Source organism: Scleropages formosus, chromosome 6 (assembly GCF_900964775.1).
Source record: "Scleropages formosus chromosome 6, fSclFor1.1, whole genome shotgun sequence".
NCBI lineage: Eukaryota > Metazoa > Chordata > Actinopteri > Osteoglossiformes > Osteoglossidae > Scleropages > Scleropages formosus.
Genome location: NC_041811.1, coordinates 24,833,252 through 24,855,614, shown reverse-complemented (window position 1 = coordinate 24,855,614; position 22,363 = coordinate 24,833,252). Strand labels below are relative to the sequence as shown.

The 22,363-nt window shown below is 40.6% G+C and overlaps 2 protein-coding genes across 2 annotated transcripts; both read left to right on the top strand.

The window, feature by feature from the left end:
- The first annotated feature begins 274 nt into the window (after positions 1 to 274).
- Positions 275 to 16,358, top strand: plgrkt (plasminogen receptor, C-terminal lysine transmembrane protein). The gene is made up of 5 exons (XM_018748410.2): positions 275 to 567; positions 2,131 to 2,218; positions 12,330 to 12,460; positions 13,111 to 13,220; positions 15,553 to 16,358. Exons 2-5 carry the CDS (start codon positions 2,138 to 2,140, stop codon positions 15,672 to 15,674), a joined length of 444 nt encoding a protein of 147 aa, XP_018603926.1. The 5' UTR covers positions 275 to 567; positions 2,131 to 2,137; the 3' UTR covers positions 15,675 to 16,358.
- A 1,100-nt stretch (positions 16,359 to 17,458) lies between these two features.
- rln1 (relaxin 1) lies at positions 17,459 to 20,245 on the top strand. The gene is made up of 2 exons (XM_029253056.1): positions 17,459 to 17,852; positions 19,519 to 20,245. The coding sequence occupies exons 1-2, from the start codon at positions 17,639 to 17,641 to the stop codon at positions 19,857 to 19,859; spliced, it is 555 nt and encodes a 184-aa protein (XP_029108889.1). The 5' UTR covers positions 17,459 to 17,638; the 3' UTR covers positions 19,860 to 20,245.
- The last annotated feature ends 2,118 nt before the right edge of the window (positions 20,246 to 22,363 follow it).

Genomic DNA, 22,363 nt, shown 5'->3' with positions numbered 1-22,363 from the left:
CGGGACTCGAACCACAGACCCACCGGAGAGTAGGACTGTGGTCCAACCCACTGCGCCACCGCGCCCCCCATAACATCAGCAATTTAAAATAAAGAAATGCAAATAATAAGTGTGATTAGTATTTTTTTTAAATCCTCACACTGAAGAAGGCGGCAGCTAAACAGTTTGTGATTTTTTTTTCCTTTAAGTACGATTTCGTCGTCTGAACTCAACGTAATACCGATTCCGATTTAGAGATTATTTTTAAAAAAAAAAAAAGAAGACTACGGCGACGCCGCCTACAGCCTTAAACGCTTTACACATTCTTAGAGATTAGGTATTTTTGTTCTTAAATCCGTCTCAGGCGAAATTAACAGGCCAACTATCTCTACGCCACGGTGTCGGTTCCTCCCCCGCCGCCATGAGGCCAATTAAAACGGGTGATTTGTCTCGAGGCGGACAACGGCGATCCTCAAGACTTTCCAATCAACAACCGACAGATACACGTTTTGGAGCTAATTACAGCAATTGTTGCCCGAGCACAAAACTACTACATTCATATTTCTAGTAGTTAAAGGACGGGAGAAGGTATGTCACCTTTAACAACTAGTACTAGCTGCGCAGGAAATTTAGACGGAAAACAGTAGGCTAATGATTAGTTGGCTAACTCAGCTGTGTTGCTTGTGGTATTTTTGAAAGACGGTCTGTGTGTCGTCGAAGGACGCTGTCAACTTTATTTTCGAATACTTAATCCTGTTAATTAACTAGACAAAAACACAATCGTGAAAAGTATTGATACTGCTGCCAGCTGGCTATCGTTGAACGAAGAATGCTGGTTTAGTCACTGAGAGACAGACTGCTGCTGGACGAGCAATTCCAACAGTTTACTACTAGTTGGCAACGACAAAAAAAAAAGGCGAAAGTATTTTAATTAGCAGTCTCATGTTTTTAGTGTACTTCCATTGTGAGTATACGTTGTCTGCTCACAAGTCTTCAGAAAGAACACTCAAGGTTATAATTTTGTTCAATGACTCAATACCGCCGAATTTCGCCCAGCTCTATTAGTTCTGTCTGGTGGGTCGAGGTTCAAGATGACGCAGTAACGTCACGTGCTCTGTCTGAGTCGTCAAGCAATTTCGCCGTCGGGTGTGAATTGCTGCGGAGTGACGAGAGTCGGTTGCAATTTAGTCTTGATTTCTTTAATTTATTCATTAATTCGCTTTTTTGGCATTCTGGGGAAAAAAAAAAATTGCATTTTTATTATGTTCACTAGAAAAGAAGAGAAAACAGAGAAGCTTGTCTAAAAAGAATATCCGTATACACAACTAGTACTAGTAAATACAGGAATACACCACCACAGAATAAAAAACGTGTCTTCTGGTTATTCTTAGAATACATTTTTAAAAGATAAGCCCAAAAAAACACTCGTGTGGTGGTACAAAGATACTAGTTGAGGTAAATAAGTGCCTCATAATGATTTTTTTTTTGTCACACTTTGTGTTTCTTGTCCCAGCCCCAGGTACCCTTGCTTTTTTTCCAGCCCCAACGGACGTTTGGTTTTTCTTAAGTTCAGAAATCAAAATATATATTTCCTCCTGAATCGAACAGCAGTGTCACTTTAACTTCTTAATAACATTTCGTATTGCTGTGCGCAGCTCCTGTTTTCTGTGCCTTTCTGTGACAAACGACCCTTGCTGCTTTTTACTGTCTTTAAAGTTTAGTGGAGAAATAAGACCCCTCATGATTCTACTGTTAAACCTCTGTTTTGTCACCATACATTGAAATAATCTTTAATATTTTTGATGTTGCTAAAAGATAAATAACAAGGATATAATTTTCCTGAGTAAAATTTGCAACATCTCATTTTGAAACATAAGGAGAAAAAGGTATTGATATTTTTTCTAATGTTTTTTTAATACAAAGCTGCTCATAGCACAGTTTTACTGAACATGTAAAGTTAGATATTTTATAAGAGAAATTATGATTAAACCATATTTATGGCACCACAGGAGGTTCCTGTCTTGGTGCTTAAACAGCCACCACCAAGCGTTTGTCTACAGTCGTAGCGTCCGTGTGGATTAACAGTTCTTAAATATATCTTCTGTAATGTTGCACTTGCAATTCTGTTTACTTTTTCGTTTTCGCCATCAGTATTGCAATGGGGTTCTTAATGTCGAAGTCCATGGAGCAAAACTTCAAAAAGCAGCAGGAGTTCATGCTCCTCAATTCAAGACTCCAGGTGAGAAACATCAGTAGAAATCTAAAGTTAAAAGTACATCTAAAAATTTTGTGTCCTGAAAACAGTTGTTAATTTCCTAAGACTTTCTATGTGTAAATGATCCGTACAACATACAGAATGTGAAATAAATAACAGTATTTTTATTTACCTTTAAAAAGGGTTGCGAGTTCAGCTTTATCACTATTGTTTATTCTCTGTAAAGATTGCAGTAACAGCAAAACTATCACGAGGTCCTTTTGCCAGCTGAAGGCATGAATGGCTTTAAAATGTTTTCTTTATTGCACCAAACAAAACACATTTCCTCATTCTCTGGCTTATACATTTTCATTTATCTTTGCCTGTAAGGCAGTCACGATGTGTAATCTGTTTCTCAGTGTTATTACACAGAACTTGACAGACTGTATTAAGCAGCTGTAAAGTATTGCTGTTTTTTTTCCCCCTCTGTTTTCTCTCATAAATGTAACAGATAATGAGTAATAATCTTTGATTTATCACACAACCTGGGGTACTAAGGTTCGGTGCTCCTTATCTGAGGACATCACGATGACTCATTGCACTCATGACAAAGTGTTCTTTTTAATTCATCAATTCTTTTTAGAAATCCCACAAATTTGAGAATAACATGGTATTTTAAAAAATGTTGTTCTTACACAGATTTTGTTGAAAGCTGTAGTGGAAGTAGTTCTGGTTAAGTTTTATGCATCTACTTGTGTGATGAACGTCAGTTCGTATGGTGAAGAAAACAAACTAAAGAATCACACATCTGCAGCTATGTCTTTTTCTCCTAATATAATGCACAAACTGTATTTCCTATGAGATGTACGTCACTGTGGAGGAAAGCATCTGCTAAATGAATAAATGTAAGTGTATCAATAACTAAGTAAGCCATTTAGATTGGAACAAAAGAACAGTAAAATGAGTTAGTATTAAACTAATTGTACCTGAAGTCCTGATCTGCATTTCCAAATTGTGTCCTATTTTCAGTCCAAGTAAATTGATGCCAAAATATATTTCATTGCTTTGTATTTCTTACTCATCCAGTTTTAAAAAATACATACTGTAGGTAAGCAGGAGAATGTTATCTAAAGATGGTTCATTTAGGAATATAAATGAAGCAGAAATGTGAGTTAATGCAGTGTTTGTATTTACTCAGTTACACACAAGCAATCAGATCAGGTTCAACTTTCACCCTCATGGACAGTAATGACTGGTACTGGAACCATGCAGAAACACATGAAATATGGCTTTTTTCTCACTAGATGAATTCACAGGCTTCCCACAGAAGTTGCGTTCAATGCAGAGAGCATTTTGATTTTAAGTGGAAGCTTGTCATAGCATACATACAACTGTTCTGTTCTATTTGTCTTTATGAAGTTGCTCAGAATTTTTTAACAGTTGAAAGGTTTTTAGGTTATTCAAATGAACCACTTTTTTGATGTCGTCTCCCTGCAGTACTGTGTGGACTCCAGTAAACCATGCATTGAAATAATCTCAAATGTCTTTGACAGCTAATTTTTGATGTTACTAAAAGCCACATCCCAAGGATATAATTTTCTTGTGTAAAATGTGTTGAAACATTGTGATTTTGGATATCTGACAAGTGAATGATATGGCTGAACCGAGTGAGTTGCACTGTGTACTGGAGTGTCGTTGGAACTATAATAGAGCTTGAGATGTCATTACCCCACTATTGGTCCTCAGTGTGCAAGCAAAAAGTACCTGGCATAGCTAGAATGCCATCGTTTCATGTCACATTGTCTTTGTCATTACGATTCCAATTTCCATCTGTAGTGTGGGAATGTTAATTGTTAAATAAGGTAATGGAGGGAAATTAATTTAGTTTTTCTGAAAATGGGCTTGGCTGAGTTTGCACACCTTCTTTCTCTGGTAATTTCATATCAAACAGAGAGCATTTTGGGTCGATTCTTTTCAAGTCATATCAATCAAAGTCCGTTTAATTGTCCGTTTCGCTCTTAAATGGATTGTATCCTGACACCAGAGACATTGTCAATGGAGAATGTGTATTCAACATCAGGCTAATTCAGCACATTGTTAGCGGCCAGAGACTGACACATCATGTGGACAAGTTTAATGTCAAAAATGGTGCAATGACATCTTAATGTATCCTCTTATAAAATTTTGAAAGTATACAAATTGTAGGGTACGTGAGGTTGACGTCATGAAAGAACTTGCCACAATTTACACTATGGTGATTCTGTTGCAGGTCATTGAAGATGATGGCTTTTTCTTTTTTTTGTTGTCTTTGTTTAAAAAAAGTTATCTGAGACCATTTATAAAAAATCGCAAGGCATCAGAAATTTCTGGTTACGTTTAGTGTTTTTTTTTAATAGTATATATTTTTACAATGGGAAATGCTAATGTAAAGACACAATGGGGGCACTGTTATTTAAAGATTGCTCTCTTCGTGTTATAACTTAATAATAAATTACAAGTAGCCATAGAACTAGTGGACAAAACAGACCAGGAACAATATTGAATAATATTTCTGTAGATGCAGAATCAGAAATGTTTTGTATGCCAAATTCAGTGGCGAAATTGTGTTGAACCCGAACAAAAATGTACACAACTCAGTTCAGGCTGTAAAATTAATATCAAAGGAGGAAGCTATTTTGTGAAACCCACACAATTAAAATAAGAAAATTTAAAATAACCGATTTGTAAATTTTCCCTTTTAGAATTCTTTTCAGTTTTTCAACATGTGTGTTTGGAAGTCACGTAGTCAGGCTATTTAAGCTTTTTTAGGGTCAGGCGTAGCAAGACAGACAATAACAGGACACTGACGCAGGGTCTCGAGGGAGGTGACATGGATCTTTTTTCAAGTGCTTTTCGGGTTTTTGACTGACAGAGACACTAGACACCTGGCAACCTGAGATGTTGTCCTGACATGAGCCAGCATTGTGAAATTTTTGGCTGGTTTGCCACGCCTATTAACAAATTTGTTTGCATGGCCTTTTGAAATGTCAGCGAGCTTGTCGTGTCGTTTCAGCTACCACTTCATCACCTCTGTGTCTTGTACATACTGGTCGAACTTCTCACTTTCTTGCACAATGTCAGTTTGCATATGAGGACTGTTGGGCTCAGGTACCACCCAATTTGGCATCACTTCATAAAATCATATCAAGATATCGCAAGAAAAATTACACAGACGACCATGTATAGGGCACTTCTGTCCATTATCAACAATTGCTTTTCCAGTACAATGTTGTGATTTGGGCTCTAACTATGTGTTAAAATTAAAACTCATTGAAAATTACTGAAAATGAAAAATGCATCTGCTCCACAACCTCTTTTTCAGTCCCAACTGCAGACCAATTCATCACGTAAGTATTCGCAACATTCCTCAGCTTCTAACCACTTTCAATTGTTTGTATCTATGCAGTCACTAAATAATTACACAGATGTCTCAAATAATTATAGATATCTCTACAACACTTCTGTCCGGCTTATTCATACTCTGTTCGTAACTGTGTGTGCAAGTCAGGGTCATGGTGGTCCGCAGGCTATCCCAGAAGTTCAGGGCATCTGTCTAGTTAGGGTACACCCTGGATGGTACCAGATTCCACCACAGAACACTTCTTTAGAGTGTTATAATTTACTGTTTGTCCTGTGTTTCTGGTATAGATTCCGGACAACCGTGAACCTGCCTCATTATAAGTGGTAATTGATAGTGAGTGAGTGAATGCTTGTCCATTTCAGTTTCATGATGGTCTTGAGTGTGTCCTGGAAGTGTAGGGCATAAGGCAGGGTACTCTCAAGATAATCCATCACAGTTTAATACATTATTTTTAACTGAAAGCTGAATTCAAATTAAAACTCATTCAAATTACTGGAAAAAATAAGTAATACCTCTCAAGCTCTGTAAACATGTCCAGCGCTCAGCAGCTTTTGCCCACTTTCAGCTTGCTCTATCATCTACACAATTCATAAAAAAGCAATAAAACCGATGTCCTTTAGTTTATTTACTAGTAAGGATATCTAAAAAGTCAGTGATTTTGCTATAATAAATACTTTGTGAGACTTTTCATTTTAACTTTTTATTAACTTTGAGCTAAACTAAAATTAATATTAAATTAAAACAACAGGATAGAAAGGCATTCTCTCAACAATCCCCTATTCAGGTCTGATTTCTGGACAATTTGCCCCTGAAATTCCTTATTTTGTTCCTGATTGTGGACATTTAGGAAAACCAAACACCAGCAGTAAACGCTGCAATTAAGTTGAAGGAAGGCCGTCCTACATAGTGTTCACGTTTTTCGGAGTGCATTTTGCTGCCAACTAATGGCTGAACATGGAAACGAAGGTTGCTTTTGTTCCTCAACAGACAGCAATTTTAGAAAATGCAACAGTAAAGAAAAAATAACAAACTGGAAAAATTTTTATCTTAAGCAATTCGTAACTTCAAGCTTTGTAACACGAGGAAACGGCATATGCACACACACATTTCTTTCAATGGGAATTTATAAAATTTAGCAACACTTAAGTTTTCATCTCCTGCATTTTATGAAATGTTACATAAAAATGTAGATTCTGAAAGCCAAAACAAAAAGTTACAGAGCCACATCTTTACTGCAGATATTTTCTGCTAGTTTAATTTTGCTCAAAGATATTTTCTAGCAGTCCACAAGTAGCCTCCAAAGTTAGCCCAAAGATGTCAGTGCGAGCAAAATGCAAGTCAGAATTCTCACTTGTCCGATGGTTATCGGTGACATACAGACTCCATTGTTTTGACACTATGCCAGTATCTAGAGGAGCCTATGGAAAGAGCTATGCATGGAAAGATACACTGATAATTCATAAATATTACCACTCCATCCACTAAGGAGTTTTTTTTTCAGTATATACCCCTTATAGACCTTGTGAAAGCTTTTCTGAGAGGACAAAGCAGGACTGGCAATGCTCATAGTGTAATTACTGTAATCACTAGTAATGATGGCTGTTTTATTGATTGATATAATTTAATGTATTTATTTATATTAATATAATCACTGATTATGATTAATGCTATTTCACTCCTATCCATGTCCTAATATATTGTGGAAATGACAGTAAAGTTGACTTTGACTCTGAGTACCTCTCTGCTGAGAGTATTATTTGTGATTAGTGGATAAAGAATTATATCATACAAAGGTTTTTGTAAAGCTGTTGCCATTCATGATAATTCTGTTCACTTAAAATTTTAACTAGCAAGTAAGGCATTCCTTTGTATTTTGAACTTTGACTTTCTTTTATTTATTTGCTTTACGGGTCATTATTACAATACATGGTGGTTTTACACTATGAAAAAAAGTCATTTCTGAAAGATACTTATGAATGGGCATATGGCTTACCGACAACCAAGATGTGTAGGAGAAGCTTTCAAAGAGAATATGATCTTTTATTATGCTTGGAAAGCATGTATGTTAAATGTGTTGTTTAGATACATAATTCCTGTGACAGATTTTTGTCTTATTATAATGTATGGTTTTTCTTTGAATAATTTACATTTATTAATTTCACAGTACTGTAGATTAATTTCACTAGTTAGTGATGTACAACTCAGAGTTTGAAATTGTTATTAAGAAATGTTTCGTTCTCATATTTTTTTTTAGGTTGTGTTTTAAATGAATTCTATGTTAGGATTAAAAGTCTAGAAGTTTGTGATAGTTTCCTTTGATGGACAGGTGTCTTATGTTTGATTAAAGAAACTACAATATTGAAGATCAGTGTTAAACCTCAGTATTCTAAGTGTATTAGGTGAGTAGCAGTTTTTTTAAAGCTTGAGTCCATGTGTGGTACTGATGTACTCATTGATTCTCACGTCATTCATTTCACTTATTGCATCATGATCCACATCCCATTTTAAGTTTCTGCTGCAGCTGTGACTTTTCTTAGGGGCACTTTATGAATTAACTGATTTACTCCTATATGTAGCTGTGTTTAGAATTGTCTTGTGATAAATCTGAGTACCCATTGCTACATGCAGGAATTGCTCCAGGTGAATCTATTGCATTTTCAAGGCTTTTTTATTTTAGTATAGATGTGTAATTTGCAGGCATTTCCCAAGATTTTGTATAATCATGATTAATATTATTTTCTTTATCGTTTTATGTCGGCACAAATGGTAGAATTTAAAAATTAGCTTAAGAGCATCTTGATCTGTAAGTAGCGTAAAACCCCATTTCAGGTGAATTTTAAAGATTTTTGTATCGAGTAAATTATAAGCGGAAGTCCATGATGTTGAATCCACTTTTAATTGTCATCTTTAGTTATAATTGTTATATCTGGGCCAGTTTTGATATTTGAGTTTGACCCTATGCATATGCAGTGTTTTTCGGTTATTTCATTGTTATGTTCAGTTGTTAGATATCCTAAAAAGAGGACATAAGATTAACACAAGTGACCACTGAAATAGGTTATTGGGCAACCTTTTGCTTTTCCTCAACCTGAATTATTCAGTGCCCAGTGGAAACAATTTACATAGCACTTCCTGAAATGTCTCATCAGCATTAATATACAGATGCCATTTAACTTTGTTCCGTTATCGCTTCTTGAACCTTTCAGTGTCATGTCGCACAAAGCATTGTAGCTGGAACCCAACCCCTTAATAAATGGAGAGCTGTGAGAAAACACTGCCTTTTGTATTTTCTTCTAGTATGGGGGGTCGGGGTGATTCTTACGCGGTTCGTTATGCGTAGTAAACAGGAAAAGTGGTTAACAAAAACTCACTTGACCTTCCGTAGGTTCATCAGGAAATTTAAAAAGTCCAAATGTCTGGATGTGAAAGGGTCAGTGCCATTGGGACCACAACCCAGCCTGCCGGAACCAGTTTAAAACAATAGCTGTTGAGTCACAAAGACTCCATTGAATAGTACTTTTCCAGGTTCCCCATATACAAGACCACAGAATCCAAGCTATGTGTAGTAAGTGAATTTAGAAGTTGAACAGTAAGTAGGTCAAACTTTCACAATCATCATGTAATGGCACAGAATACTTTTTTACTTTATGATTTGACAGGTTACTGTTGTTACTACTATTATTATTACACTTTAGTAATTTTCTGATGTTTTTTTAACTAACAATATCTGGATATTTCCTTGCCTTATCTACCGAGTTACCTGCTTATAGAATGACTTCATACCATTAAAGTTTCTCCCATAGCTCCAATTTGCTTGCATTCATGCTGTGGCTTTTATAGTGAGTTAAACTTTCAGGTGAGTTTTGTCGTCACAGACGGCTCTAACCACACACAATACGCTGTGATTTCATTCCATCGGAATTGTTTCGATGACTCATGCAACAGTTCTTTTCCATTTATTAAAATGCCATAACTCTATAGAAAAGTGCTCTCATGTTTCATATGAGGAAGATGCCTAATCAATTTCTTTAGCTGGCAATTGCGTTATTGCTCGTCATTATAACTAATTGGGCTTCAATCGAGCTTTAATCCTGATACTGTAGGCTCACGGTGTTTGGATGTTCTAGATACTTAAATGCTTGTCTTGTTTGAGATATAAATATGAAAAAACTGGAATCACTTTAGATCTGGTGTGAAAACTACAGCAGGGATATACTAGTTTCAGATGAATGTGGTCAACGTAACCCCCTCTATACGATGGTTTTAGTCAAGCTAATGCAGGACTGTCGGATTGATTCAACGTTTGGCATGACTCACTTAATGTTGCTGTTTTACGGTGATAACTGAGGACTCACTGTCATTTTTTTGTGCGTAATCAAGTCTCAGTTTCAGTTCTAATTTATTCAGTGTTACGCTATTAACTTTCACTGAATGATGTCATTCCAGCTTTTCGGTTTATTCCTTATGTTTAAAATGTAGAAGCTGCTCCTGTTACACACGTTCGAGTTATAAATTGTCTACGATGCAATCATTTTACTTTTTATTTCTCTGTTTTCTAACTGTATTCTCTTCACCATGTTAATTTCTAAAATTTGTCTTTTGCATTCAGAGTGACCTGTATTTTCACCTCCAGCAATTAGTTGGCAGCAAAATGCACCCAAGCAGAATAAGAGTGAGACTGTCTTATTCACTTTGCTTCCCCGCTTTTTACAGCTTTGGGTGTTCCTGAGTATAGAAGTGGGTCGTAATGAGTTACTTTTACTCCGTTACTTGCACTTGAGGACATTCTGGGAAAATTGTACATTTCACTACTTTTTGCAATCAACATGTTTTACTCCAGATGTCCAGGTGTTCGCCGAGCTTAGCATTCAGACTGCAAACGTCTCATCACCAGTCGAGATGACATCAACAGATGTCATCGAATAACAGTTTGTAGAAACAAAGTAATGGTTTAAAACTGGTTTTAATGTTACTCAGAATTAGTAAAAATTTTAAATGCCCTTACAATGTACTACTTTTAATTGTAGCTATAGCCAAGACTTTTAAAGAAACTATCCTTAAAATAAACTTGTATTTATTTAGCAGACGCTTTTCTCCAAAGCGACTTCCAATGAACTCTCTGTAGTGTTACCAGCCCACACGCCTTATTCACCGTGGTGACTTACACTGCGTCACTCATCCGTACATCAGTGGAACACACTCTCTCTGTCACTCGCACATTAGGGGGGGACCTAAACAGCATGTCTTTAGGAGGAAACTCATGCAGACACAGCGCGAACATGCAAACTCCACACAGACTTGAGCGGGGAATCGAACCCATCTCTTCTCACACCACCCAGGTGCTGTGAGACAGCAGCACTACTCACTGTGCCACCAATCACCATAAATCAAAGGACTTTCATAGTATTCATTGAGGGAGTCTGTATTATTATTTATTGATTGTGTGGATAAAGTTGAAAGTGGCTGGAAAATGACGAATGGTGCATGTGCTTACATGACGTATTGGTTAGCAACTGAGATAAAATAGGTTGTGGGGATACATTTATATATGAAATATTTCTATATTTCTGTAATTTTCAATGAGTTTCAGTTTAGTTTTAAGTTAAAAACGTAATTGTAAAAAGCTGTATTGCTGCACTGCTGTTCTGTCCGGGGTGTACCCTGCCTTGTGCCTGTGCTTTTGAGTTGGGGTCCAGACCCCTGCAACATCACATTAGACAAGTAAATATTGATGGATGTATGGATTGATGTGCTACAAAGTACACACACACACACATTTTCAGAACCGCTTTTCCCATACGGGGTCACGGGGAACCGGAGCCTACCCGGCAACACAGGGCGTAAGGCCGGAGGGGGAGGGGACACACCCAGGACAGGATGCCAGTCCGTCGCAAGGCACCCCAAGCGGGACTCAAACCCCAGACCCACCCCAGAGCAGGACTGTGGTTCAACCCACTGCGCCACCGCACCCCCTGTGCTACAAAGTATTTTTTCTTTATTACAGCTTTCAGAATTTTTCATAGCTTTCTGGTGACTAATCAGAGGAATGTCTATCATGTAGCTTTTAGTGATTGTGACTCGGTGGTAAAAGTGACTTTGGAGTTGAGAAGTTTCTGGTCTTACTAGCGTTTGTAAGTTGAAGAGCCAGTGTGTTTCCTGTCTAACCTTTTAATGGAGACTCCAGGTTAAGTTTTTGTCATTGTTTGCCATAAGACACCTTAATTTAAAGCTGAAGAAACCATTAAACACATGTTTCAGCATTTGTTACATTTCTCTTTCAATGTACAAAAAGTTCAGAGGCATATTGCCAAGGTCCATTAAGTATTCTGTGTGATTTATTGTTATCATTTCCTCACACTTGTGTCATGTGTCGGTGTGACCTAGTAATGTGTGATTGAAACCAAAGCTTGACCCAGCAAGCTGATTGGGTCGCTGGTGACAATGCCTGCGGACGCGTCGCATCAAAAGCGTCAAAGTGCAAAGTGTGTTTGCTTGGCTTTCTTTCTTTTCTGAAATTTGAAAAAATCTTGTTCATAAAGGTCTTGAACTTTAAAAGGATCCCCATGTGTATTTTGGGAAGCTTACAAATAACGCCACAGAATGCAGTTGGTATAAATGTGCAAACATGCTATTAGTACGTTGTAAGAATGCCAGTACCGGAAGAGACCTCATTAGGGATTCAGCCTCATTCTTAGTGATCCAGGGTGATTTTAGTATTCCGCAATTAGAGATCTTGTGTCCTCTATCCTGTCTCAGCTGGAACGGCAGATTCTGATGCAGAATCAGATGAGAGAGCGGCAGATGGCCATGCAGATCGCTTGGTCCAGGGAGTTCCTCAAGTACTACAGCACGTTTTTTGGCCTTGCTGCCTTTGGCCTCACTGCCGGGTAAGAGCAGAACGCTTGGATTTCAAGATGATGGAATGACCTCTGGCATTTCCCTCACAGAGAGTACGAGGCAAGCAGTATGAAAGCATATATAGTAATATTCATATGCATGCGTCATGTGCAGTTTTTTAGAATAATAATAACCTTTATGATGGGGGGGAGCTCCCCTTCCACAAATGTGTTGCATGGATGTGTTGTTTCTGTGTGCAATGGGGCAAACGGAGCATGAACTGAGTGTCACTCGTTAAATTACTCGCAAGACGTGGTGTGCGATGGCCTTTACTCAGACACACCGTAGTGACCGGTGACCACCTTCTGCCAACCTGTCTAGTGGAAATCCAGAGAAACTTAACCATGCTGATCAATTCTACTAGTATAATCATGGAAGAATAATTTAGAATGATTTTAAAATTTTGAACACTTTGTGAAACCCTATGGGTTCAAGGTGAGCATTTACAGTGCTGCTTGTTTTCAATTTCCATATAGTTTAGTTTCTGTGCAGCTCATGTTGTCTTGCTGTGAAACGAGACAAAAAAGATGAATTAATGTCAAGTGTACACGTATTTGGACCTATGCTTAAATGGAAGTTCTTTGAGCGTTCACGCCTTGACTTGAACTGAATGAATGCTGCTCGGATGGCCTTTCCGCAGTGCTCTGAAGAGGAGGAAGCCAGGTCTTCTGGTCCCCATCGTGCCCCTTGGCTTCGTCCTTGCCTACCAGACTGACATGGCCTACGGGACCCTCACGCAGCGCATGAAAAGTAAGTGCAGCGGAATGGCAGCAGGTGGCGTAGTAGCCGAGCACCTTATGGCTGAACTGAGTTTTCAATCGGTCCAGGGGTGCCTGCTGTTGTACCCTTTAAGGAGGTGCAGTGATGAAATTGCATTGCTTAAGTAAATGTCTGTTAAACGCAGCATCAGTCATTTCTGACACATGGATCCGGTGTCTCTCAAGCCAGTCCTATTGTGACAAGGCTAAAATTAGGCTAGAATTACTCAATGAAACTCGCCAAAGAGACAGACACGTTGTGACACATTTCTGCATTCAACCTATTGTATGAAAGTCACTAGGATCTTATGGACGTGACTTTTAAATTGATATTCAGAAATGTTCAAATATGACAAAACGTGTTGCCGTATTTAGAATACAAAAGAGTATAATAAATATTAGTCTATCCTTTTCTTGGGACAAAGTTTGTTACTTGATATTCACTCAAGGAATCGGTCACCTCCCCTATTTCTTCACCGTTAATATTCCTGAAGGTCTCTAAAATTCCTGACTTTGAAAGGTTCCTCACTGCTTACGTGTAAATACTTTCGAAATGCTTTGGCAAATCATCATCATCATCATCAGCTGAATCACGGAAGGAGTTCTGTAGCGGCCACGAGGAAGACGTTTTCACATATGTAGTTAACATGAATGTCTTTCAAAAAATGGATTGAATTTAAGCAGTGTAGCGTTCCCTTAAAAAGAGGCACCACTAGACAAAAGTAGACGTGATGAAGACAGACTAATCAAATCCATCCACTCATAACCTTTCTGCTGTACAGCCTGAGTTTATTGCTGCTGATCAATTACAGTTGAACGATTCCTCCTCTCGGCTGTTCTCCGGGAATCTCATTCCCCCAACTCGGCATGAAATACCAACATCTACCCAGCCGCTCACCATCTGGCCCTGCCTCAGCATCTTCTGCAAACACCTGCTCTAGGATCTTATGTTCCTTATCCTCTTGGTTGGAACGTCCATCAAAGTGAGAAAGAGCAGGGCACCATGTTGATCTTTCACAAAGCCTATCGTCCACTTCCATCTCTGTCCCCTTGTGTCGTCGAAAGAGGGAATGATGAATCTCTCCAACAACCTGGACAAGCTTATCTTGCTCAATCTCTTATACTTTCTTCTAAGGCCTCCACACATCAACCGTCTGTAAGTCCTGACATAAGTGCTTCTGAGGTCAGGACAGCTTTTCCCACCTTTATCTTGTCAGTAAATAAGAGATAGCGCTTGCTCATTTTTGATTGCCACATGAAGACTCCATTGTTGCAGCTCATCTTAAAGAATCCACTCAACCGAAACCCTTACATTTTTTATTTTCATTACTGTCAACTCTGTAACATTATTCACTGACTTTACAGATACTGTTGTCTTGATTCTTATCCTGCATCTATTCTTGAACTCGTTAATGCGGTTGAGACCGGAAAACTGTTTCTAACTTACTCAGTTCATAATTCCAAAGTCGCTTTTATTCGTAAGTCACAATCAATAAAAGCAGGACTAATTTGTTCAGTGAAATCACAATTAACCAGTAGACAAATTACAATTATTTATTGTTTGGACAAAATAATGCATTTACAGACCCACCACACTGCATCTTAAAAATCTTTAAGATGTCAAAATGGAAGCATTCCAAGTGATGAAATCATCACACAAGCATATATATCATATTTGTAGCAATAACTACTGCACAGCACCAATTTATTTCTAGTTGAAAACAGCCAATTTGCAGTACATTGAGTTCTGAATCTAGTTCACGAAGTAATGTAGCGGCGATCAGCTGGAATGGCGTGAACCGCTAAGCGCTGCCAGCCCATGGTAAAACCATAGGACAAGTGCTCATGCGGTATGCGAAGCACAAATCGCTTAGCGTGATTCACATGCTCCTTTTCCGTGTTTTCTGTCGCTTTTTTGTCACTGTGTCTTTTGATGAGGTGTATTTTTACTTTACGGACTCATTGGTCAGTGAAAACTGCTGTCGGGGTACCTACCCAAAAAGCAGTTTGAAAGGACAAAATAATGTTAATGCGCTGTTACTGCTTCAGCCAAGCAGTGTAATGATTGTGCTCATTTAATAAAGTGTATGTTCCAGGCATGAAGAGCGGTGGCTGTAAGTCACTGGTATATCATTTGAACTCGCGCATCGGTAGCAATTTCGAGTGTAAAGACCACAAATCCCACCACACTGAGTCAAAGGGCACTTAGTACGTCTATGTCAAATTTGTGTTATTCCCTGATTAAAATAGCAACGTGCGTGGCATTTTGTTGGAAGCTGCCGCTGTAGGTTTTTAAGAGACGTCTTCCGTGTCTGTCGTTCCAGTGGAAGCCGAGGACGTTATGGTCGCAGAGCACGAACGCTTGGAGCTCCCTCATGGGACACCCACCTTCGAGACTATCGAGAAAGCCCGACGGGCCCAAAGCACCTTCTTTATTGAGAAGTGAGCCGGGAATCAATGGACGCATCCAGCACCCACGAGAGGTTCCCACCGGCTGAAGCCCCCCCAAAATCAGCAGTTGTTCACAGTAATCCCACCATGGTGATCTGATGATTGAAAGACCCCCGCGATTGTACTTCATAGCAGCAACCAGAAATTTGGGGTGCCACAAAATCTTGTATTGAATTAATTCATATGAGCATTTCCCCAGTATTTTAATATCACAGGTATTTAATTTTTCAGCAGCTTACAATTACATTATCAGTTGGTTAATGATGACTTGTACATAATTTTTTTTGTTCTTTCCAGTGAATAATCGAACACTGGTAATAAGGAAAATGGAGCTGAATTATAAATGCTCTAAATGTATTTGTAAAATGATTTCACCCAATGTTAGTGTCATATTCTTGTTTCTTTTTTTTTTTTTTTTTTTTGTCTGAATCATCAATTTTGTATTGGCTGGAAAAAAACACCAAATGCAAAACATTTTAGATGTAATACTAATTTTGTGTAAATCCGTCCAGGAATACTGTTTTTGAGGTCGCCTAGGCCTTTGTCACGAAATGCAAGGAACTCCCCTCTCTCTCAATCACAGTGTAATTTGGCCAGACTGAGGTCAATATTTTGATTTCTGGTAAGATTGTTATTTTCTTCTGTGATACAATAAAGAGCTCCGTCTTATATGAAAAAATTCTCATAGAGGTACGGCGTGTCCTAACTGTGTGCACGGAGTATACTCCAGAAAATATGAACATAGCCCACTTGTGTGGTCTGCTAACCACAGAACCCATTGGTGCTCCATACATTATCAGTACTTAAATTCATGTTTCACTCTTGTTACTGTAGTGTCACAGCAGCTCCCAAATCTTCTACAGTGACTCACGATTAAGATACCTTTGATTATTTTGTACAGCTGGGTCATTTTTTGTAGGAGTAATTTTTAGGATAAGTACATTGCACAAGGGTACTACAGTGGAGGTGAGATTCAAACCTGTAACCTTCAGGGGTAAAGGCAGCATCTCTAACCACCACACTACCAGCTGTCCTGCTCTTTATAGGCTCAGATCCCTGCTGTCTATTTCTGAGGGCCGTAACCATGGCTGACAGTTAGCGAAAGGCTCTAGAACAGTAATGCTGATCTTCCTTGGAGTCTCCGCGGCGCTTTCTACACATTTTCTTTGAGGGAACCGTTAGGACTGAAGAGCTTTTTAAAAAAAAAAAAATGATAAATAGGTTTATTTAACCCCACTGGGAGGGTCGCGGTGGCGCGGGAGGCTTGGCCGGGTCCTGCTCTCTGGCAGGTCTGGGGTTCGAGTCCCACTTGGGTTGCCTTGTGATGGACCGGCGTCCCATCCCGGGTGTGTCCCCTCCAGCCCCATGTCCCATGTTAGGCTCCAGTTTGCGGCGACCCCACTTGGGACAAGCAGCGTGCGTGTCCTCTTTACATTTATTACCTGCTAGCACAGCAGGTTACAGTTGCACCCCTCCAAGCCAGTGGTTATTGGTTTGAATCCTACAGCTGTAGTAGTGCCCTTGATGAAGGTTGGTACCCACCCTGAATTGACACAGTGAGAATAGCTGGGTAAATAACTGTGAAGTTGCTTGAGTGAAAGCCTCACGGAGCCGAAGTAACTTTGCGAGTCTCCTGAAGAAGGAGTCAGACTCGAGATGCTCCGGAGGCGGGGGGTCCGGACCACTGGGAGATGAGATCGAGAGCGGACGATCATGACTCAGTGCTGCGCGATGGAGCCGCGTATATATATATAAGGTGCTCCTCGTGCAGGAGCCGAGGTGAGAAGCGGCTGCAGAGCAGAGGCGCCCGCATCGTCCCGCGTCGTCCGTCGTTACCCTGCGCAGCCGAGACGAGAGAAGCAGGTGGCATCTCGCGACCGCGTCGCTCGCAGAGTCACTTCCGTTCCGTTCGGTTCGTTCCCAGCCGGCATCGCCATCGCCATCGCCACCGCCATCGAGATGCTTCGGCTGCTGTCCCTCATCGCGCTCTGTGCGGGCTCCGTGTGCGTGAGCGCCAGCAGCGCCGGCAGCGCCGCCGGCCTCGCCAGAGACTACGGGGTGAAACTGTGCGGCCGGGAGTTCATCAGAGCCGTGATCTTCACGTGCGGGGGGTCACGCTGGAGGCGCGCGGGGGACGAGGACGCGGCGCTGCGGGGAGCGGACGACGGTGTCGGTGAGTGCGCGGGGGGTCCCCGCGTCGCGCTGCTAAACCCACGTGGCCGTGGCCGTGGCGTGGAGATGTCACGTTGCGGGGCGACCCGGGATACTTTTGAACTAGTGAAACAATTTATTATTCGCAAAACTTTCTTTGCGAAAAAAGCCGGGCTCCGTAGAATCGTGCGTTTAAGTCGGTCCGCTCAGTCTGAAAGCACAAAAAGTCTCTGTACTATATAACTATCTGTAGCTTCTCTGTCTGTCTAAGTACTTGTCGTCAATCACATGCTGCTCTAACAACCCCGCGATTGCCGGGAGGGCGGTGCCCACGGTGCTCCACCCTCAGCCTTGCGCCCCTTGATTCCGGGATAGGCTCCGGTCCACCGCGACCCTACTCAGAACAAGGGGTTATTCAAATTGGATGGCTGGATGGATAACAATCTGGTCTGTAAGACTAGTACATACTGGTTATAACGCGAAATATGTACTCTTGTGTATAACTGTCGATAGATTATAACGATCTGCTCCGAGCCGCCTAGTTTATAACAATCTTGTTTATAACTGTGGAAAGGTAGCCTCCAACGCGCTGTTTTCTAGCGTGTAGCAGTCTATGTCTGCGGGAATCATGTGTAGCCTGACTCGCAGAGCGCAGAGCGCAGGATAAAAGTACACGTTTGCTGTGGCGCAACAAAGCAGTGTACCTGACTCGACCCGTTTTTCATTTGCGTCTCAAACAGTGAAACACTGTAACTGTATGTTACTCGTGTTTGAACGTGTCCGCAGCGCTCGGCTCGAGGCTGTGCGCAAAACACACGTGTTTCCAGAAACCGCCGGTAACTTCGTCACCGATGACAGCTCTCCAAAGACACGCTGCTAGATTTCACCTGAAATCATAAAGTTCCGGGCCTTCAAAATTGGCTACTTATATAAAATTACGTCAAGTATCAGTGAGTTTCATAACTGGGGATCAATGTTTCTCTATATTCATATTCGGTATGTATTTATGTTCTTTTATATGTCATTTACATTTAAATTTACATTTATTTGTTTAGCAGATGCTTTTTTCCAAAAGCAACTTCCAGTGAACTCTAGTCTAGTATGTAGTGTTACTATCAGCCCACATACCTTATTCACCGTGGTAACTTACACTGCTAGATACACTACTTACACTGGGTCACTCATCCATACATCAGTGAAACACACACACTCTGTCACTCACACACTATATGTGTGACTCATGTGTCAACCTACTGAAGAAACGCTTTCCAGAAATGTGCTCTTTTAGCCCGATCCTAAAGCTTTATAAGTGATGAGGCTCAGTTTAACTCTACACTGACTGAGCGCAAATTGGCTGAAAAACCTGCGATTTTTGCACAAGCTACATAATATCTGCGAAAAGCACATACCACTTCTTCACTGTGATTCGTGACTAATTCTCCACATTGGTTTCTTCATGCAGCCAATCTTGCTTGATTGAGGAGGGTATCGTGGTAACAGTTGTGCTATTGTGACTGCTGACGATTTCGCTTTTTGAAACCCCCGACTTTGGCGCGTTCTAGACAGAAGAAACTCAACTCTGCTTTTGCAGCTTGTCATTTCGTCTGTTTCCCGCTCGAGTCTTTACCGGTTTGGCTGAATACGGATGCTGGGACCGCCTTGTTACGACCTCTCTGTGGTTTCCGCAGATCCCTTCCTGACTGGTTCCTACAGCGGCCCGGCAGACAAAGGGGATGAGCTCGGCTGGGCGAGGAGCTCGGCCTCGGAAGGCCCGAGCAAGTCTGCCGCGTCCCTCACGGACCTCCTTAAAGCGCTGGGTGACTCGAACGGCCCCGAGTCCGGAGGATCCTCGGAATTCGGCGAGAGGGAGCAGGCGCCTGGCTGGCAACGGGGGCTGCTGGAGATGTTCGGAAACCTTAACGCCCCCTGGCCGCGTCCCAACAGACAAAAGAGGAACTTTTCCCTGGGTCTGGCAGGAATGTGCTGCAACCAGGGCTGCACTAAGAATGATATCGGCCGCCTGTGTTGAGGCAGGACACGTGGATAGGTGGGCGAGATACGCGTACATTTTTCCCATTGTCCATCTGACTATCTGCTTTTATTCTTACGACCATGTTTTGGAAAGGTGACCGTATTTATTCACTGAGCATTTGTCTTTGTGGGACGGGATTAAATGTGAAGTCCACTTGTACTAGGCCTGATTTATTGTTTTAGCCAAAAAATTCTCATGAGATTGCTTTCTGCTTTGTCGTCTTATTTTTCATTTCAGATTCCTTAAAAATCCAAAACATGTTCCCCACCTCCTACTTTTCTGTACATAACGTTCATAAATAGAACAAAAGTTCCCTTTCACAACCATCATATCAATGTCATTCATGTAATACTGCCTTTGGAATATTTGTTTTGTATTACACTGAGAATGTACACCTCATTGAAAATATAGTAATTCTAAAGATTATGTTTAAATAAATACATATATATCAATATCAAATACTTTATGGAAATGTCTGAACATGTCTTGTTCGTGAGTGTTTTACAAAAACATCAGTCATGAATGAGAAAATTGTGACGGCCCATTGTAAATGCAAATTTTCCTTACAAAGTTATGAATTCATGACTTGTTGCACATTCTGTACATATGAATATTAAGTACATGTGAAACAACCCAAATACATTAGTGGAATTTTTGCACTCTTTGTGTAGGATGACAGAGTGGGTTGTATTTTCACCGTGTCTGTGGGTTCGAACACAGATCCAGCTCTACGTGGAATTTTCATGTTCTCCTGACGATTGGTTCAGGGTTTCCATCTACCGTGTAAGCGTTTTTGAAAGGCAACACATGAGGTTTTTCTCATAAACGAGGGATTTTAATAACACAAATCATTTGTCAAGTGGTACAGTGGTACTTAAATTGACCACTTAAGTCCAAGACCTGAAGTTGATCTAAAACCCATCATACTTGCAGCCCACAACAATCTGCAAATGCTGCCTAGGTACAAGAGTAACAGAGATTTTATGTTTTTTCAAAAATCAGATTATACCTCTGTCTCATATACCTTGCTCATACAGCCCGCTGTGTAGTAACACCTGCATCTCTTCATTAGAATTCAGTGCTTGCTCTGCATCGTGGGAATATACAGACATGCAGGTGACGCAAATCTCCAATATTAGCCGATGCCAGATTTTCATTTGTCTTGCACTGCAATCCATTTATTCATGAACTATTTCCTAGGCATAAATTATCTGAAATTTAAAACCTTGTATGTGTGAAATCAATTACATTTGGTTTTTTTTTTTTTTTTTTTTTTTTTTTTAAATACCCATTTTTATGGATACCTGGGTTTGATGTCATAAAATATGCACAAACCACCCATTTCGGTGATCAGTCAAAACAGAATCCAATACTTTATTTTTATACAGGCATAATACAAATAACAGCTATAGTCAACATGAAATGTTTTCCACACACTGATTAGCCACAACATTAAAACCACCTGCATAGTATTGTGTAGGTCCCCCTCATGCTGCCAAAACAGCTTTAACACATCAAGGCATGGAGTCCACAAGACCTCTGAAGGTGTCCTGTGGCATCTGGCACCAAGATGTTAGCAGCAGATCCTTTAAAGTCCTGCAAGTTGGGGTCTCCATGAATCGGACTTGTTTTCCAGTACATCCCGCCGATGCTTGATCGGATTGAGATCTGGTGAATTTGGAGGCCAAGTCAACACCTTGAAGTCTCATGTTCCTCAAACCATTCCTGAACAATTTTTGTAGTGGTGGCAGGGTGCATTATCCTGCTGAAAGAGGCCACTGCCATCAGGGAATACCGTTGCCATGAAGGGGTGTATGTGGTCTGCAACAATCTTTAGGTAGGTGGAACACGTCAAAGTAACATCCACATGAATGCCAGGACCCAAGGTTTCACAGCAGAAAATTGCCCAGAGCATTACACTGCCACCGCCGGCTTGCCTTCTTCCAGTAGTGCATCCTGCTGCCATCTCTTCCCCAGCTAAACGACACACATGCACCCAGCCGTCCACATGATCTAAAAGAAACATGATTCATCAGACCAGGCCCCCTTCCTTCATTACTCCGTGGTCAAGTTCTGATGCTCACGTGCCCATTGTAGGCACTTTTGGCGGTGGACAGGGGTCAGCACGGGCACTTTGACCAGTCTTTTAGGCATTAAGGTTTTCAGCAATTTGTGCTGCAGTAGCTCTTCTGTGGGATCGGACCAGACGGGCTAGCCTTCGCTCCCGACACGCATCAGTGAGCCTTGGGCACCCATGATCCTTTCGCCAGTTCACCGGTTGTCCTTCCTTGGACCACTTTTGGTAGGTACTAACCACTGCATACCAGGAACACCCTGCAACACCTCCCATTTTGGAGATGCTCTGACCCAGTCATCTAGCCATTGCCGTTGGGTCTTTGTCAAAGTCACTCAGATCCTTACGCTTGCCCCTTTTTCCTTCTTCTAACATCAAATTCAAGAACTGACTTCACTTGCCACCTAATATATTCCACCCAACACCT

Coding starts and splice junctions, on each gene's coding strand:
- plgrkt (XM_018748410.2), top strand. CDS start 2,138: ATGGGGTTCTTAATGTCGAAGTCCATGGAGCAAAACTTCAAAAAGCAG. Junction 2,219..12,329: donor TCCTCAATTCAAGACTCCAG/GTGAGAAACATC, acceptor ATCCTGTCTCAG/CTGGAACGGCAGATTCTGAT. Junction 12,461..13,110: donor GCCTTTGGCCTCACTGCCGG/GTAAGAGCAGAA, acceptor GCCTTTCCGCAG/TGCTCTGAAGAGGAGGAAGC.
- rln1 (XM_029253056.1), top strand. CDS start 17,639: ATGCTTCGGCTGCTGTCCCTCATCGCGCTCTGTGCGGGCTCCGTGTGC. Junction 17,853..19,518: donor GGGAGCGGACGACGGTGTCG/GTGAGTGCGCGG, acceptor TGGTTTCCGCAG/ATCCCTTCCTGACTGGTTCC.